Source organism: Phyllostomus discolor, chromosome X, assembly GCF_004126475.2.
Source record: "Phyllostomus discolor isolate MPI-MPIP mPhyDis1 chromosome X, mPhyDis1.pri.v3, whole genome shotgun sequence".
NCBI lineage: Eukaryota > Metazoa > Chordata > Mammalia > Chiroptera > Phyllostomidae > Phyllostomus > Phyllostomus discolor.
The window spans coordinates 53,436,120-53,454,917 of NC_050198.1; the positions used below are offsets into that span (position 1 = coordinate 53,436,120).

At 40.4% G+C, this 18,798-nt stretch overlaps 1 protein-coding gene across 1 annotated transcript in view; it reads left to right on the forward strand.

Moving 5' to 3' along the window:
• GUCY2F (guanylate cyclase 2F, retinal) overlaps positions 1 to 18,798 on the forward strand; it is a 133,226-nt gene that overhangs the window by 4,534 nt on the left and 109,894 nt on the right. The window contains 2 exon segments of the mRNA XM_028523405.2: positions 15,697 to 15,727; positions 15,729 to 16,014. Coding sequence (XP_028379206.2) covers positions 15,697 to 15,727; positions 15,729 to 16,014 — 317 coding nt within the window.

The window sequence follows — 18,798 nt, forward strand, 5'->3', positions numbered from 1 at the left end:
TCAATTGTTATTTCTCTTCTTTCATTTCTGATTTTATTTATTTGGGTCTTTTCCATTTTTTTCTTGATGAGTCTGGTTAAAGGTTTGTCAATCATGTTTACTTTCCAAAGACCAGCTCTTGGATTCATTAATCTTTTGTATCATTTTTAAAGGCTCTATTTCACTTATTTCTGCTTTGATCTTAATTATTTCCTTCCTTCTATTCACATTGGGCTTTGTTGTTCCTTTTTAAGTTTCTTTAAGTGTGAAGTTAGATTGTTCATTTGAGATTTTTCTTGTTTTGTTTTGTTTTGTTTGAGATAGGCTTGTAATGCTATGAATTTCCTTCTTAGGATTGCTTTCCCAGTGTCCCACAGATTTTGGATTGTTGCATCCTCATTTTCATTTGTTTCAAGGTATCTTTTGATTTCTTTCTTGATCTCAATGTTGACCCATTCATTGTTTAATAGCATGTTATTTAGCTTCCATGTCTTTGTATGTTTTTCAGTGTTCTTCTTGTGATTGATTTCTAGTTTCATAGCATTGTGGTCACAGAAGGTGCTTGATATGATTTCAATCTTCTTAAATTTATCGAGACTTGTTTTATGTCCTAACATGTGGTCTATCTTCAAAAATGTTCCATGAGCACTTGAAAAATATGTATATTCTGTAGCTTTGGGGTGAAATACTCTGAAGATATCAATTAAGTCCATTTGATCTAGTGTGAATTTAAGGCTGCTGTCTCCTTGTTGATTTTCTGCCTGTATGATCTATCTATTAAAGTTAATGGGATATTAAAGTCCCCCGCTATGACTGTACTTCTTCCTATTTCTCCCTTCACATCTATCAGGATTTGCTTCACATAGTTAGGTGCTCCTATGTTGGGTGCATAAATGTTTACTAGGGTTATATTGCCTGGTTGGATTGTTTCCTTTATCATTATGTTGTGTCCTTCTTTGTCTCTTACTATTGCCTTGGTTTCAAAGTCTATTTTGTAAGGTATAAATACTGCTACCCCAGGTTTTTTTCTTTCCATTTGTATGAAATAGTTTTCTATCCCTTTACTTTTAGTCTGTGTGTATCTTTTGATCTTAGATGGGTCTCTTGGAGGCAGCATATATATAGGTCTTGTTTTCATATCCATTAAGCTACCTTCTGTTTTTTTTGGCTAGAGCATTTGAGCCATTTGCATTTAAGGTGATTATTGATAGATACATATTTAGTGCCATTTTATTGTTAGACTATTTTCCTCTGTTTTTTTCCTTTCTCTTTTTCTTCTTCTTAAAGAGCCCTTTAACATTTGTTGCAGTACTGGTTTGGTGTTAACAAACTCTTTTAACTTTTTCTTGTCTGAGAAGTTCCTTATTTCTCCTTTGATTTTAAATGATAGCCTTGCTGTGTAAAGGAGCCTTGGTTGTAGGTCCTTGCTTTTTATCACATTGAATATTTCATACCACTCTCTTTTGGCTTGAAATGTTTCTGTTGAGAAATCAGATGACAGTCTAATTGGTGCTCCCTTGTATGTAACTACTTGCTTTTCTCTTGTGGCTTTTAGGATTCTCTCCTTGTCTTTAAGCCTTGTGATTTTAATTATGATATGTCCCTGTATAGGCCTCTTTGGCTCCAGCTTGTTTGAGACTCCCTGAGCTTCCTGGATTTGTGTGTCTTTTTCCTTCACCAGATTAGGTAAGTTTTCAGTCATTATTTCTTCAAATAGGTTCTTGATCCTTTGCTCACTCTCTTCTCCTTCTGGTTTCCCAGAAGGAGAATACCAGATGCTGATATTGTTACACTTCACATTGCCCAAAATGTTTCTTATGCTCTCCTCATTTTTGAAAATTCATTTTTCTTTTTGCTGCTTTGCCTGGGTGTTTTTTCTACTCTATCTTCCAAGTCACTGATTTGATCCTCTGCTTCATGTAACCTATTGTTTATTCCTTCCAGTGTGTTATTTATTTCCAATATTGCATTCTTTATTTCTGACTGGTTCTTTTTAATGGTTTCTATATTGTTTTTTTTTCCCATGCTGTTGGGTATCATTGTAATTATTACTCTAAACTCTCTATCAGATAAACTGTTTGCCTCCATTTTATCTAGTTCTTCTTCTGGATAATTATCTTGTTATTTCATTTGGGGTCTGTTTCTTTTTCTTCCCATTTAGGTTGCTTGTTTGTATTTTCCACCTTAGTTGTTAAACTTATCAGTGATATAGCCTCAAGCTGTAATCAACAGCCAGACTTAAGCATTACAGGGTGGGACAGAGTAATTCTTGTGGGCAGAGCTGTTGCTTCCTCTGAGGCTGATGCCACTTTGAGAGGAGTGGTCTGCCTGAGAAAGATGGCTTCTGCAGTATGGGGAATGACTCAACACAGAGATCCTGGCAGCTGTTCCTTCAGTTCTTTCCCCAGAGCCACCAACCCTAGACTCCCCTCAAGTATCTCTAGTCCACCCTGCCCTCCCTCTGCCAGAGCCCAGGGTAAGTGGCTGCCAATGGAATTTTGTGCATTGGCCCTTTAAGAGGTTCTTTGCACCTCTGTAACTCTCTACCTGGCAGACAGAAACCCTGCTGCTTTTCACAGCTGGATGTTATCTGATTTCCTTTCTGCAGCCCTTGTGCTATAGGCTGGGGAGCCCAGCTTGGCATTTAGATCCCACATTTCTCATGCAGAATCCCTCACCTGCTGAAATTTCCCTCTTGAACTTCAGCTGCCTCCCCCAGGAGCCCTGTCAGCTCTCTTGTGCTTCTTCTGCACTCCCTACCAGTCTCTTGGGGTGTAGTGGTTTCTCCTGTCAATCTATAGTTATAAGACTTCTCTCCAGCTAGTGTTAAGTTGGTTAATCAAGATGATTTATATACAATATAGTTGTAATTCCAGATTGGTCCTTGGAGGAGGTTAGTGTAGCTTCCACTTACACCTCTGCCACCTTGGATATCTTATTGGGGTGTTCCTATCATTCTATTTTGTCTGTTGTAGTGTCTTGAGATTTTTCCTTTCATACCATTCTTGGTACTTTCCCTCATAAGTGCCCAAGGCCTTTGTTTCATCACCTCTTACTTTGAATCTGTCTTATCTGGACTCCAAAATGCATGTCCCCGTTCTTTCCTCCTCCCCAAACCAGGGCTTCTTTCTCTGTAACACACAAGTAACAGATATGGAACACCATATTTGGCTGATAATGAAAGCATATTCAAATAAGACTGCCTAAATTTTAATCTTTACCCTTTCAAGAGCAGTTTTACGTTCAAAGATGATTTTTTTTTTTTTTTTTTTTTTGCAAAAGGCAATGGATAAATTGTGAAGCACTTTGGACTGACCCACTGAAGCTACCCAGGGCATGTTGGGCATATTTTGGAGAAGAAGGTCCTTCCTTATCCTTTTAAATCAAATCCTTTACTTACCTTATTGCAAACCCTGTGACACTTGGTTTTATTTTTTTACTATTCTAATTTTTAAATCTCTACCTTATTCTGGAAAGTGGCAGCAATTTGTGGGAACATTTCTCATTTTCTCATTGCAGCCACTCTATAACTTTAGGACAGATAGCTCAGACACTACTTGGTCAAAGTGATTACTTCTAGGATTAGTCCTAGTCCCAGTCATTTCCTTAACATAATAATGGGCATGTTAGAGAATGTCTCAGCTAAAGCCTGGCCAATACCCAGAATCCTATTTTAGGTTTTAAGTGTCTCCAGTATTGGGCCTTAATTATGATCATTATGGAAGGATGAGGCCAAGAATTTTTAGTTGCAAGAACTACAGTAGTCTGCTTTCAGTTTTCCTCTATGAGATCCTCTGTTAAGCAATTAGTGTGGCTCTGATTACTTCATAATAGAGCTGATACTTTCAAAGCAGAGCTCAGAATTATTTTTAAACATATAAAAGCATTTTCTGGGAGGAGTCATGCCAGAAACAAGCTTACATATTTAATGATATTATAATATATCATTATAATATTTTACAAATCTTCATGAAGCCAAATGTCTTCTGCAAGTTTACATTTAGTAAGTGTTTCATATCCCACCCGTTTGAAATAACATTTTGACCTTTACCATGAAATGTTAAATAAATCCAGGCCCTGAAGCTCTTTGGGCTGTCAAACTGAGAGAGGGTAGGACTGAGTGCTCACCACCCACAACTCTTTTGAGGTAGGGAAGTAGCAAAGCTACACATTATTTCCTCAGTGTTAGAAATTTATTTAAGTCAGTGGTTCTCACTGTGGCTACACACTGGAATTACTGGAACATCTTTTCAAAATGATTGATGCCAGAGTGTCACCTCCAGAGATTCTGCTGGTCTGATAGTGGGGTCCCAACAAAGATATTTTAAATTGCTTCACATGTGCTTATGTTACAGAACAGACCAGGGAGGGGGGCAATTATTGGCCTACTCAGGGACGCCAAAAACTGTTACAGAATATACCCACACACAGGGCCAAGGGGGATTACTATATACTATTGCCAAAAGGACCCCCCCCCCCCAGGTTCATTATGTATGCTGCCTTATAGGAAAGACATCTCTCAATGCCAGAGATTTGGGAAAAGGAAAGATGTTTATTTAATGCTATACAGACTTAAAGTAGTGACCTAATGTCTTCACTAAAAAAACCAAAGTCCTTTTGGATACCCACAGATGCCCACAGTACTTCCTTCTCCCCCTGCCCTAATTTGGGGTACTGTAACTCAGGAAAAGAAGCAAACGTCTGGGATCCAGGCTCCTGACACCGTCAGCTGTGTTGCCGTCCAGGCAGGATCTCCAATTAATCTAAAGCCATGTGGCACCTTCTCATGGCCTACTGGCAAGAGTTCTTTTACCCTTCTTCCAGGCAAAGTCTCTCCTGCTTTCCAGGCCATGTGGCCAAAGGGAGCACCCCAAAGCTGCGTGGTCCTCTTCTACCAGAGCTGCAGGGGTCTGCACTCTGGCCAAAACCATGTAGATTTCTCCTCAAAGCTGTGGGGAGTGGGGGTCACCACTCTGCCAAAGCCAAGTGGTGATTCTCTGCTAAAGCCACATGATGGTTCCCCCTACTAAAGATGTGGGGGTCCCTACTCTGGTGAAACCGTGTGGCTCTCCCTTTAATGGCTAGCACATCTGGGTTTAAATCCCCGCACCAATCTTCCTCTGCAGCCCCATTTCCAACTCCTCCCACAATTGCTACACTTGCCAGCACTCCCATATCCTTCTAGCGCTACTGGGTTGCCATAGTGAGTCTGGGCAGGCATGGCCCCATGTCATGGAGACAATCATCTCCAAGCTCTCACACAGGTGCTATAACTAGGGAGAGTTGCCTCCCAGTTACATCTTGGTAGGAAGTTACTCCCTTCTCCCTGGCTTCAGAGCATGGCCACAGCTATTTAACATATCTATGCAACCAGTTAAAGGTTATAGATATGTTAAATGGACCATGCTAGAGGTTAGCTGCAAAGCTGTTGCTATGCAAAGCAGCCCTGTGTGTTCCTGCTCCATGTGTCCCTTCCCCCAACTCACATGTGTTGGGGGAAAGGGGTGAGGACATCCTAATATTTCCTGGACACCTTGAGTTCTGGACCCCATTCCAAATCCCTATTTGGGGTCCCCATCTTGGCTGCACCTTGTTACACTTATAAAATGCAGCCAGAGCCAAAAATTACTGCTTAAAGTTAATAAAAATGCAAATGAATTTTCTTTGCATTGAGCTATTAGTCATTTTTGTCTTATGACTTTGTTTAATCAGCTTGGTTTCTTTGTAACAGTATGGATCAACCCACATAGGGAATGAAAATTTTAAGATTGGGGGTAAGCCAGAGAGGAAGGTATGTGGTTAAGGAAAAAAGAAAGACTCTGGGTAAAGAGGACAGTGACAGGAAATGAAGTGGGGACTCAAAAAGGGAGATAAAAGGTAGTAAAGACAAATCTGTGCACTCTAGGACTCTGGGTCTGGTTTCTGACAAAACACAGGCAGACTCAGACAAGGCATTCTGGGACCTCAGCAACATGAATCAGAATGTGGGCAGTTGGGTGGGAGGAAGGACAGTCAAAGAAAGTGAGCCATAGATTAGGCTGTGCGCTGAATGTAACTCTGGTATGTCAGTGTGCAATCATCCAAAAGAGTGTGTAGTACTCACACTTGATACAGCCAGTTGTTGGTGTCTGAAGGCATGCCAAGTGGTAGGCAGGATGTGACAGTAGTAGCTGTGGAAGGGGAATGAGTCTTAAGTAAGATTGACCTGTTGTCCACTTTATCACCCATTGAGAGCAGTGCCCCAGCTACTGGGAGCATGAGAAGTAGGATCCAGAGTATAAACGTATATAAGTAGAGTCTTAGGACTTTAGCTAAGTGGCCTATGATTCAAGACACATCTACAGCTCCATCAGAAAATGGGAGATCTGGTGAAAAACTGAGCTGGAAGCCAATGAATATGGATCAAGCCAACAGATCAGTGAGGAAAGTTACAATACATCAGGCACAGCACAAACCAGATCAAATCTCTAGCTGAGTTTTTATCCCCTCTCAACTGGTAAGAAAGACTGCTAAAGTATTCCTAGATATTGTCTATCATGACTGAAAAAGGCTCTAAGCTTTTTGCATTACAGCTGAGAAGAGATAGGGAAGGCAGGCCTTTAGTATTCTGCTGATATGAGGCTACTTCTTAACATTGCAGACTCCCAAGTGAACCTTCAGAGAGAAGGACCTTTTGTGACATAAAAAAAAAAAATACAGTGAAAAGGAATTCTTTCCTTTGGAGAGAACTGGCACTATTTGGAAGTAATAGAAATGATTGAAAGATTGTTTTTTTTTTTTTTTTTGATTTGCTCACAATAACAGCAATTACAGCTTCATGTGGTGATAGTTGTGATAGTTAGTGATGGGAGGAAAGGGAGAGAAAACTTAGTCTACTACTGGCTGGTAAGCTATTTCTCTTGTAAATTTATGTTTCCAACTAAGAAATAACACCTTACAGGAGTTAGAAGGACTCAACTTTCTCAGTGTCAGGGCTAAATTGTGCTTACACAATACCAAGCTGATGATGAAATTTCATAGTAAATATGATAACAATAATAATACTTGTGGGTTCTTGGGAGAGGAAACAGCAGGGATGATACTATAGAGACAATGAAAGCAGCCATAATTCGAATTTGCATGTGAACAGCTCTTTAATACTCAGGATTATCCAGGAGATGGTTATTTTCTTTCAAATTTTACAACATGTGTAAGTCTCACAAAACAAGTAGGTAAGTGTAGGTATTATTAACACCAAAGAATGGGGTAAATGAAGACATCTCAGAGAAGTGGGGATTCAGCCTCTCCCAGATTATCAGCTCATTTCCTTTAAACTTCAGGGCAATTACCAATTATATTTGTTTCTGACAAAGTCAAATCGGAAAGATATAATCAAATACAAAGGCCTCAATTTACAGTCAGGGCTTCTGTGTGTGGTTATGTAGGTTGTGAGCTACACACAGGAATCTAACTGTGAGTGGGCATGAGGGCCAAAGTCCAGTTCACTCTCTATTTCTTTAACCATGAGCCCTGATGGAGGTTTTGAGCCAATGGGACAAAAGAGCATTCATTCCCCAGGCAGAGCACCTGTGGGATTGCAATTACTCTGAATAGGTTCTTTTGCTAATTCTCACAAAGACTAGCAGGAGGCCCCACTAAAAGAGCTCTTTAGAAAACTTTTCAAATGGCTATTTCAAGCCCTCCTACCTACTCCTCAACTCTGCCTATCAACGCTTGGCTGATTGTGAATGCCTTTCAATTTGGGCTTACCAGGTTGTTGAACCTTTTGGAGAAATCCTCTAAATCCTTGTAAATAGAGAATTCTTCATGATAATATGATGTTCAGTAAATAGGACATAATCAGAATGGCCTTGTTTTGTTTTTCCAAAAATTACATACCATGTTACTATTTTAATGTTAGGAACTTGGATAGCTTCTTCCCATCTATTAAAGATTACTGGGCATAAGAAATAATAAGAAGAACAATGATAATAGATAATATTTATTGCATTTATAATGTGCTAATCATATTATAAGGGCTTTGTATGGACAATCTCATTCAACTCCTGCAACAACCTTATAAAGTAAGGCAAATAATAATTTAATGCACTTTATGGAAGAGACTTCTGAGACTAAAAGAGGTTAAATAACTTGCCCAATTGTTACAGGGTGCAGCCAAGAGGGGGGATCCCAAATAGGCATTTGAAATGGGGTCCAGAACTCAAGGTATCCAGGAGATTTTAAGGTGTCTTCACCCCTTCCCCCACAGGTGTGAGTTGGGGGAAGGGGCACACAGAGCAAGAACATGCAGGGCAGCTTTGCAGCTAATCCATGGTGTGGTCATTTAACATACCTATAGCCTTTGGCTGGTTGCTTAAATATGCTAAATAGCTATGGCCAAGCTCAAGGCCAGGGGGATGGAAAGGGATCTCCCCCTCAAGATGGGACTGGGGGGCAGGTCCCCTGAGTTACAGTGCCTGCGTGGGAGCTGGGAGAAGATTGGCTCCATGACATGGGGTGACACCTGCCCAGACCCACGATGGCGACCAGAAAAGCTGGAGAAGACAGCAGATTGAGGGCAAGTGTGCCCAAGTGTAGGAGGAGTCGGAAATGGGGCTGCAGAAGAAGATTGGTGCGGGGATTTAAACCCAGACACGGCAGCCATTGAGAGAGAATCATGCGGCTTTAGGGGAGAGAACCATGCAGCTGTGGAAGTGCAGAGAGGATCACAGCCGTTGAGGGAGAACCCGCGGCCTGGACAGAGTGGGTACTCTTCCTTACCGCAGCCCTGAGAGGGAGAACCACTCGGCCTGGACAGAGTGGGGATTCTTCCGTAGCCTTGGGAGAGAGGACCACGTGCCTTTGCCAGAGTGGGGACCCCCGCAGCTTTAGAAGGGGGAACCACCACCTGGTTTTAGCAGAGATCCCGGCGACTCAGCTGAGGGTGCCGGGAACCCAGGGAGGTCTCCCAGTCAAGATGGAGTACTAACTGGGAAGAACCAGAGGACTGCCTGAGCCATGGACTTCTATTTCCTTTCCTGAGATATGGTACTCTGGACCTTGGCAAAGTGGGGAAGGAAGGAAGGACTGTGTCTGTTTGTGGGTCTTTTAAGGGACTTTAGGATTTTTTGATAAAGACATTAGGTCACTACTTGAAGTTTGTATAGCATTAAATAAACATTTCCTTTCCTTTTCACGAATCTCTGGCATTGAGAGACGCCTTTCCTCGGGCGGCGGACATGATGGACCTGAGGGCTTTTTTTCAATAATAGTATATCGTTCCAGGCCCCTCTTGTTTGTTCTGTAACACAGTGTCATACATCTAGTGAATAGGAAAGCGAAGATATGTATTCAGGTTGGTCTAAAGCAATGACTCTCAAACCTAGGTCTGTACTAAAATCCCTTGCAGGGCATGATAAAACACAGATTGCTGGATCTTTCCTCCAAAGTTTCTGATTCACCAGGGTTGAGGAAGGGCCCCTGAATTTGGGTTTTTAAATAGTTCACAATGGTGCTGATATTGCTGGCTCAGGGTCCACACTTTGAGAACCACTGGTCTAATGAGAGACATGCTCTACTGCCACCTGTCCACTTGAGGTATGACCCTAAAGAATACTCATTTGAGATCTTGTGTTCTGTGTGTGGTATATAATTCAGCCCTTCCATTTTTTCTTTTTTAACTTTTGGATCCACTAATGAAATTCTTTTAAGTGACTCAGGGTACCAGACCCTGTTTTCCTAGCAGTAGTAACAATAGTGATACTGATAAAACTATGGCCAAGAGCCATAGTGCTGGTAGGAAAATTGGTGTAGGATTTGGCATAGATAAATGTAGATGAATATAAGTGGTGAAAGAAAAACCTGCTCTCATAAATGGGTCCATTATCACAAATGGTAAAAAATATTGAAGACCCAGCAGGAGAGGTAATCTCTAAACATCTAGCTTTCCTGCATTTAAGAGGACTTATCTGTATAGCAGTTTAAGGAAGTTGAAGAAAACATGTTGCAAGGTATGGGCTAATATTAAAAACTTATCTCAAGCTGAACAGCAATAAATACACTTGCACTACCTGTCATACTGGGTGTGAGAAAAATGACCTGTTGCACATGGAATGGCCATTGACTGTAACATGTGTCTTGACATCATGCTGAGGTACTGTAACAGGGTGCAGCCAAGAGGGGGACCCCAAGTAGGGACTTGAAATGGGGTCCAGAACTCAAGGTGTTCAGGAAATATTAGGATGTCCTCCCCAACCCTCACAGGTGTGGGTTGGGGGGAGGGGCAAATGGAGCAGGGCCATTGAGAGCTGTATTGCATAGCCACAGCTTTGCAACTAATCTCTGGTGTGGTCATTTAACATATCTATAACCTTTAACTGGCTGCACAGATATGTTAAATAGCTGTTGCCACGCTCTGAGCCAGGGGAACAGAAGTAACTTCTCCACCAAGACATAACTGGGGTGCAGGTCCCCTGAGTTACAGCGCCTGAATGGGAGCTTAGAGGAGATTGGCTCCATGACATGAAGCCATACCTGCCCAGACTCTTGATGGCAGTCCAGTAAAGCTGGAAGGCTTTGAGAGTTCTGGCGTATGAGGCCGAATGTGGGAGGAGTCAGAAATGGGGCTGCAGAGGAGGACTGGAGTGGGGCTTTAAACCCAGACATGACAGCCATTCTGCAGGGGAGAACCACTCGGTCTTTAGAAGAGTGGAGACTCCCACAGCCCTGTGAGAAAGAATCACCATGCGGCTTTAGCAGAGAACCACCACTTGGCTTTGGCAGAGTGGCGACCCCCCTCCTTGCAGCCATTGAGGGGAGAATCATGTGGCTTTGTCAGAGCGGGGACTCCCTCGGCCCTGGGAGGAGAACCATGGGGCTTTGGCAGAGTGGAGACTCCTGCGGCCATTGTGCAGGGAGAACCACATGGTTAGGGCAGTGGAGAGAGAACCATGTTGTTTTGGCTGAGTGGGGACTCCCGTGGCCCTGGGAGAGAGAACCTCACGGCTTTGCCAGGGTGGAGACCCCCACAGCTTTAGAAGGGGGAACCACCACCTGGCTTTAGCAGAGATCCCGGCGACACAGCTGATAGTGCCAGGAACCGAGGGAGGCCTACCAGCTGAGACGAATTACTGAGAACAACTGGGGGCTGCCTCAGCCACAGACTTCTATTTCTTTTCCTGAGATACCCCAGACTGGAAAAAGGGGGAAGGAAGGACTGTGTGTTTTTGTGGGTGTTTTAAGGGAGTTTGGGATTTTTGATGAAGACATTAGGTCACTACTTTAAGTCTGTACAGCATTAAATAAACATTTCCTTTCCTTTTCATGAATCTCTGACATTGAGAGATGTCTTTCCTCTGGCGGCAGACATAACGAACCTGGGGGATTCTTTTCGGGTAATAGTATATCATCCCAGGCCCCCCTTGTTGTTCTGTAATAGTACTTAGACTGGTCAACATTTGTGGCAGCTAAGTAAGTGGTGGTCCCAAGTGAAAATGTGCAGGTGTCCTTGGCCAATAGAAACAGCCACACATTGCCTAGTGTAGTGTTCTTAAAGTATGCTTTGAGAGCCTCTTAAACTGAATCACACTGTGAGGGGTAGGGGAGGGCTGGGAAGCATGCAGATTCTAGACCTTTCTACGCTATTTTTATGCATCCATTTTATAGACTGGGTAGGGGAAAACTGAGAGGAAGAGGGTATGAATATATTTCTTTCACAGTATGGCCAGATGGGGTAAACCCTAAAGAAATGTGAGAGTTGGGATAAATCATACTGCATACCCACCTCCTCTGCTGACCTGACTACCATCCTCTCTCTCTTAACACTTGTTAAAATAAAATAGGTTAAAAAAGATGTTTGTGGTAGGAAATGTCACAAAATGGTTAAAATGAAGAGCAGAGACAATAGAATGGAGGTTTCTGCGAGTACAGAGCAATATTGTATACTCACAATGTGTATATGACTCTTAAGGGTTTCTTCAGCAAAAAATAGTGGAATCATTTGTACCAACAAAGTGTGAGACTGGGCACAGTCTCTTCCACTAAGGACTACATAGCCAGTAATATGTGAGAAATAAAAAAGTGACCTTAGCTCTCTGAGAAACATGGTTCCTCTATTGCAAGGAAATATTAGACAGAGTATTTAAATATAGGAAGAGAAGTAGGAGTTGAGTGACTTGGTGTTTGGCTGTTCCTAGAGTGTCATGACATTTCCTGCTACAAGTGTTGAGGGTGAAAGAGAGGGCCCTGGACAGCCTGCCATAGTGGGTACCACAGTATAAAGACATAATGCTGCTAGACAGCTTGAGCAGGGCTCAGGTAACTCAGAGAAAGTGCAAATATTATATCCTGGTGAGATGGGATCTCAGGAGAATGTATCTCCTGGTCTTTGTTTTGGTCATGGAATAGCTTGACTGGTAATAATCAGAATGGAAATTTACAAATTGGTATTATTCAATGATCACCTGCTGACCCAGGCCTTGCCTAGGATTTAAGGTTTCTGTCCACTAATCCTTTCCTGACAACAACTTGCAGGTAATATCCCATTTTAATGAATGTAATTTTGAAGCAATAAAGCTATTTAGTAAAATCATCATGTAGACCAGATGCATCTATGAATCCCTGTTCACAAAGCAATCTATTAAATTAAGGTGTGGTTGTTTGAATTCAGTATTTATGCTTTCTACTTTAATTATGTTCAATAGCAGGGTCTTGTCATAAAAAATATAGAGGAGCCTGTGATCATTCCATCTCAAAACTTCTATTTCTTCATCCATAAAGTAATGGGAGTGGGAGAGGAACTAGATGGTCTCTAGGGGTATTTCCAATTATAAAACTTCTGACTTTTTCTCTAAAATGAAAGGAACAATATAAGGAGAGATTCAGGCTGAGAGTAAAGTCTTGAGCATATTTAATGATACTGAGCATTAAAAACAGCCATGGTAGTATCTACCTGCCCAGCAGATGTCACTTCAAATTGTTGCTTCATACTTACAATTTAAATATGCCCAGGTCTTTTAAGGTACCAACAAAACATACCCAAGTATACAACCTCTCTTTCTGAAATTTTCAAACATTCATTTAAACAATGTTTATCTAATGCATAGTATGTACCAGGATAGATAACATACAGTCCCAGGAGCTCACAGTTTCATAGTGGAGGCTAACATAAATTAATAGGGGAAATACGTATTGTACATGCCATGATAGAAGTCAGTTCAGAGTACAATGGGGCTCCAAATCAGTGCCACAAGTTGGTGCCCTGGAAAAAATGTCTGCCAAACAAATATTTGTGTGCAAGAAGCTTATTGGAGGAATGCTTTTAAGGATATCATCTGTGAGGGAGAGAAGGCAGTAAAATTGGGCCGAAAGAAAAATAGAATGGTCATACAGTTGCAACAAAGACTTTAGCCAGCCCTGACAGGAGCTCTCAAGCTGGGATAGCCCTTTAGAGTTGTTTAGAATTTAGGTAAGGATTCTTGGCCTTTATATTCCCATGTTGGCTAGTCATTGGGTGTAGGCAGAGGCAGAGAAAGTGGTGCAATGTGATAATTTTTAACAGCCAGCTCCTTGGTGGGGGGAGGAAGCCCTGATTTGTAGCATTTGCTCATTTTAATGGTTTAATCACTGCCACCATGCCCAATTTTATGTTACAAATATGACATTAACTAGCACACAAAATCCCTGAAGATTTAACCATAAGCTCTTGTGAGCCAGCATCAGCTGATTTCAGTACACTAATGATGGGATGTGACCTCAGGAAATGTGGCTTTCCTCAGCTAAGGGCAATTCCAAGAGAGGGATGAGTGATCATCTCCTAACATTCCCAGCAGTTAGAAGAATGAGCGCTTGAGTTGTGAAGGGTACATCTGTGTGGCACACCAGAGCACCCACGACAAGTAATATATGGTGAAAGTATTTGAAGTATTTCAATCAACACAAAACACCTAGTTCTATTTAACATATACCATATAGTGGAGTGATTTTAATATTTCTTTAAGTAAATTAAATGGAATTCTATCTCTATTGGGTAATGTTGGTTGAGTCATCTAATCTCTGCTTTCGTAGAGGAAAGATGCCAATACTGACATATTTTCCAAGGATACTGTTGGACAAACTGGCCACCTAACTGAAACACTTGACTTTAATTTTTCCCTGTTACTAGACTGATTTGACTAAACTGATTCATGTTTAATAGTGTAGATAAATGTAGGGAGTTGGAGAACTTTGGTTCTAGTTTCTTTTTCTAAATCCAATCCTTGCCTTGTCAAACCTCTTTGGTACTCCATTTTCTCATTATACAATATGTGATTATGCACAAGGGAGGCTGAATCCCCTGTGTGGCTCATAAACTAGCTTCAAAGTTATCCCTAGAGTATTTAAAAAAAGGTTTAAGCATCATAATACGTTTAGAACCTTGTAGGGTAATTATATTGAAGGAGCTAATGGTCATTTGGACTCTAAAGATATAGGGTAGGTGTGTGTATATGTGGTGCGTTTAAATCAATTTCATAACTCATTCCTTAAAAAGTGAAGGGTAGCAGCTTTAGCTCAAAGTGAACAAATTCTGGGGGTATTTAACAAGTGCAAAGAAGGTTTTTGAAAATCGACGAACCAATATGTAAATGCCAAACACCAGTCATTCAACTTACTTAAGCATAGAGACATCCTGAGATGAAAGATTCCCATTTAAGCATGTATAATTAATATTTGTCAATGGTAATAGGACCTTTTCCATTCTTCAAGGACCTTAGAATACTTACCAGACATTATCTCATTAAACTACACAAAGTACCTGTGAAATGCATTGGAATCTACATTTTAAAATGTGGCACTGAAGCACAAGTGAGCTTACACTAAACTAACTTGTTATGGAGGGTGAAATTGGATATAAGGCTTTCATTTTCATGATATAGTTCCAATTCTTCAATGAATGTTCCCTCTAATCCATTCTACTCTAGCATAGCCTTGCTAAACAACATAGTTTTATAAATCTAGGAAGAATTAAATTGAGTGCAAAGTAATTCCAATTACAGGGAAGTTAGATTTTTAAAAGTTGAACTTACCCATAATATTAATAGCATTTATAGGTGAGAGTAAGTTAGTGCCATTCATTATCTATAATGACCTTGGTGAGGGTGGGAACAGTAGGTCAAAGTCTACTGGAATGTATTTAGAAGTTTGGCAATAAAAAGTGGCTATTGGAATATCTCCCATCCTCTGCTTCTAGCTTTCTTATTCTTAGGTATAATAATAACTACTATTTACCACTCATGGTATGTGCAAAGCCCTTGGAATGAATTTCTCCTTCAATAATCACTACCATCCCATGAAGCACATATTTATTATCTCCATTTTGTGAATGAGACAGATAGAGGTGAAATAAATTACCTAAGTATATATAGTTAATAACTGATGATGTTAAGATATGAACCTAGTCTTTCAACCACAAAGCCTCTTCATTATGCTATCTCCTGTTTGCTATGTTTGTTATTGTTCCTGTCTAGTATTATGTTCTGCAGCTGTGGACATATCTGTCTTGTCCCTAGGCCTAATCCAGAGTCACTAAACATACTTCAGTCTCATATCAGGGCTTCAAATCTTTCTCATTTTAGAGACATACAATAGAAATCATTTACAAATTGGTTATAACACATTTATTTACTTTTCTCAATCCTTAGTTTTGAGTACTTTGTTTACTAACATATCACTGCCATAGCCTTCTTGCTTGGTTGGTTTCAGTAATCATCATGTGTATGCATTCAACACTGACTGGGAGAGACTCAGACACATCTCTTGGAATGGGCTCATGATTTGAAAATGATGGACAGAACCTATGTTTTTGTTCCCTATGATGCCCTGCTCTATAGTTTACACTATATGCATACCTCCTACCAGGTCCTGAAGAACAACCTGAAACTCCAGGGAGCTTATGATGATGTGTTGACCATTACAGTGGAATCTCAAGAAAAGAACTTCTATCAAGCTTATACAAAGACAGAAGCTAGAGGTGAAATTTCTGAGAAACTGGAGTCAGATTGATTAAGTACAGATTTACAAGTTATCATGAACAAGAAGCTCAAAAATCAGGAAAGTAATTTTTTTTTCTATTAAGAGTCTCTATTCCATAGGGAACCCAATCAATAGCAGGGAATCACAGACAAATTAAATACACCTTTTGTTTGCAGAAAACATTTATAAAACAAAGACATTATTATGGAAGTTTTTTTTTTTTTACCTTCAAGCAAACTACAATGACAGCATACAGTTATGAAAAAACAATAAAATATATTTATGAACAGAGCAATACAACTGTAATATATGCTAGTGCTATTCAAGGGGGTCAAGTAAAAAGAAGGCTTGTTTCTGATACAAGTTCTGAACCAATTCAACATAAGACAAGAGGTAGTATATAAGAAGATATTACCTTTATTATTAATAAAGCTTATTATCAGAGAGTGTGGCTTCTGTCTGTAGGCATTTGAATGTCCCATTACTGAATTTGGGGATTATTTAGAATTCTCCATCTAGTCACTAGTATTATTGGACCACTATATCCCTCCCCCATGACACCTTCCTTTCATAAAATGTACAGCCTAGACGAGCATAGTGGAGTGTGTGCTCCCTACTGGTAGCTCACTCCCAAGAGAAATATCTTAGGAGGGGCTAGGCTGCACATGCTCAGTTCTTTCTTCAAACTAACCAGTCCAATTAAGTAATTTCTCTTTTGTAGGAAGGAATGAGTAAGGGAGTGAAGAGAGGTCAGGTGCTTTTTGTTAGTAGAGCTACCTCTATATGAAAGAAATCATTTGGAATGGGAAAGAATTCTTACTTTCTAATATATAAGAAACAATATTCATTAGATATATAGATGTTTATGTATGTATAGATGAATATATGTATACACATATTTCAGATTTAAATCACAGCCACTTAAAGGCAGAGTAGGGAAAGGAAGTGGGGAGAGGAAAATGGAAAAGAATAAAGAGTAAAGACAAAGAGGAAAAACACAAAAAGACGAGGAATATAAGAAGAAGACGGGAAGGTCTAAAATGCTGGTTAGATTAGAAAAAATACAGAGGGTTTTTTATAGATTGGAGGCCAGATGTAGAAGTCAGTAATTTTCAGAAGTATTTAGAATCACACATAAATAAGTTTAAAAGTTCTAGCATTTGCTAGCATACGATATTAATTATAATGCTTCTGGCTGTAAGTAGCAGACAGCTCAACACAAAATGATCCAAGTAATTTTATTTCTCAAAATTGGAAGGTATGGGAGCTCCAGGGTCAGTTATTCAGCAGCTCAATGATGCTATTGATGAACCAGGTTTTTAAAATTTTTTTCCACTTTACAAGTCCTAGTATGCTAGCTTGATCTCATGATCATGTTCCAAGATGGCTGCCACAGTTCCATATATCACATGCAGACCCTGAGCTTCAGTGCCCTTCAGTGAGTACACCACTTTCTGACACCTGTTTTGGCCTCCCCTTTGCCTCATTGCATGCTCTGCTGAGGGTGTCAGAGTAGGTGGAAGCTGTGAACACCAGGATACCTCTGGAAGAGGAAACCCACCAACAAATGAACCACCAACAGATAACAACAGAAAAAGGTGAAGGAGGGAGTGGAAGTTACACTAACCTCAATGCAGGACTGATCTGGAAATACAACTAAATAGTGGAGAAATTACCCAGAACAAACAAATGAATAAGAGCAAGAGAGAATACTCAAAACCTTGTACACACAGAAGAACCAGCTTCAACACAACCTGCACTCACCAGCACAACAAAATACAAGAAGTAGTGGACAGAGTGACCCTCAGTTAATCAGCTGGTGGGAAAGACTGACCAAAGAAAGTCCCAAAAGTAATCAAAACCCAAAGACATACACAGAGCCAACATAAACAACAGCCCAAGACGAGCGAGCTCAGGAGATCAAGGAGAATGCACGACTGAATATCACAGGTATTCTAACATAGAAGTTCACACCATAAACCCAAGGACTTAGAACAGATAAATTTAAGAAACTGAGGTTAACAAAAAGAGTCTCACAAACAATGGGAAGACAAAGAAACAATCCCCAAATAAAAAGAAAGGAGGAAGTCTCAGAAAGAATGCTAAATGAAATAGAGGCAACTCAACTATCAGATATTGAGTAAAAAGCAATGATTATCAGGAAGCTCAATGAGCTCACAGAGAATTACCAGAAACTACAGGGAAACTAAAATGAACTCATTGCATCATTTTATCACTATATCAACATGAAAAAGGAAATAGAAACTGGCAATAAGGGCCAAGAGGAAATGAAGAATACAATTTCTGAACTGAAGAACACAGTAGAAGGAACCAAAAGGAGGCTAGATGAAGCAGAGGATATGGTCAGTGAGCTGGAAGACAAGGTAGAAAAAATACCCAGAAAGAGCAAGAAAAGGAAAAAAGGCTCATAAAGAGTGAATAGGATTAAGAGAAATTCAAGACAATATGGAACAATAATGTCCGTATAATAAGGATACCAGAAGGAGAAGAAGAAGAGCAAGAGATAGAAAACCTGTTTGAAAAAGTGATAATGGAAAACTTCCCTAATTTGATGAGAGAAAAAGTCACACAAATCCAGGAAACACAGAGAGTCCCAATCAAGAGAGAACACAAAGAGGCCCACCTCAAGACATATCATAATTAAAATGGCAAAATCCCAAGACAAAGAGAGAATATTAATGGCAGCAAGGGAGAAACAGGAAGTAACATACAAGGAAGCCCCAATAAGGTTAGCCACTGACTTCTCAATGGAAATGCTCCAAGCCAGAAGAAAATGGCAAGAATTATTCCAAGTAATGAGAACCAGAGGCT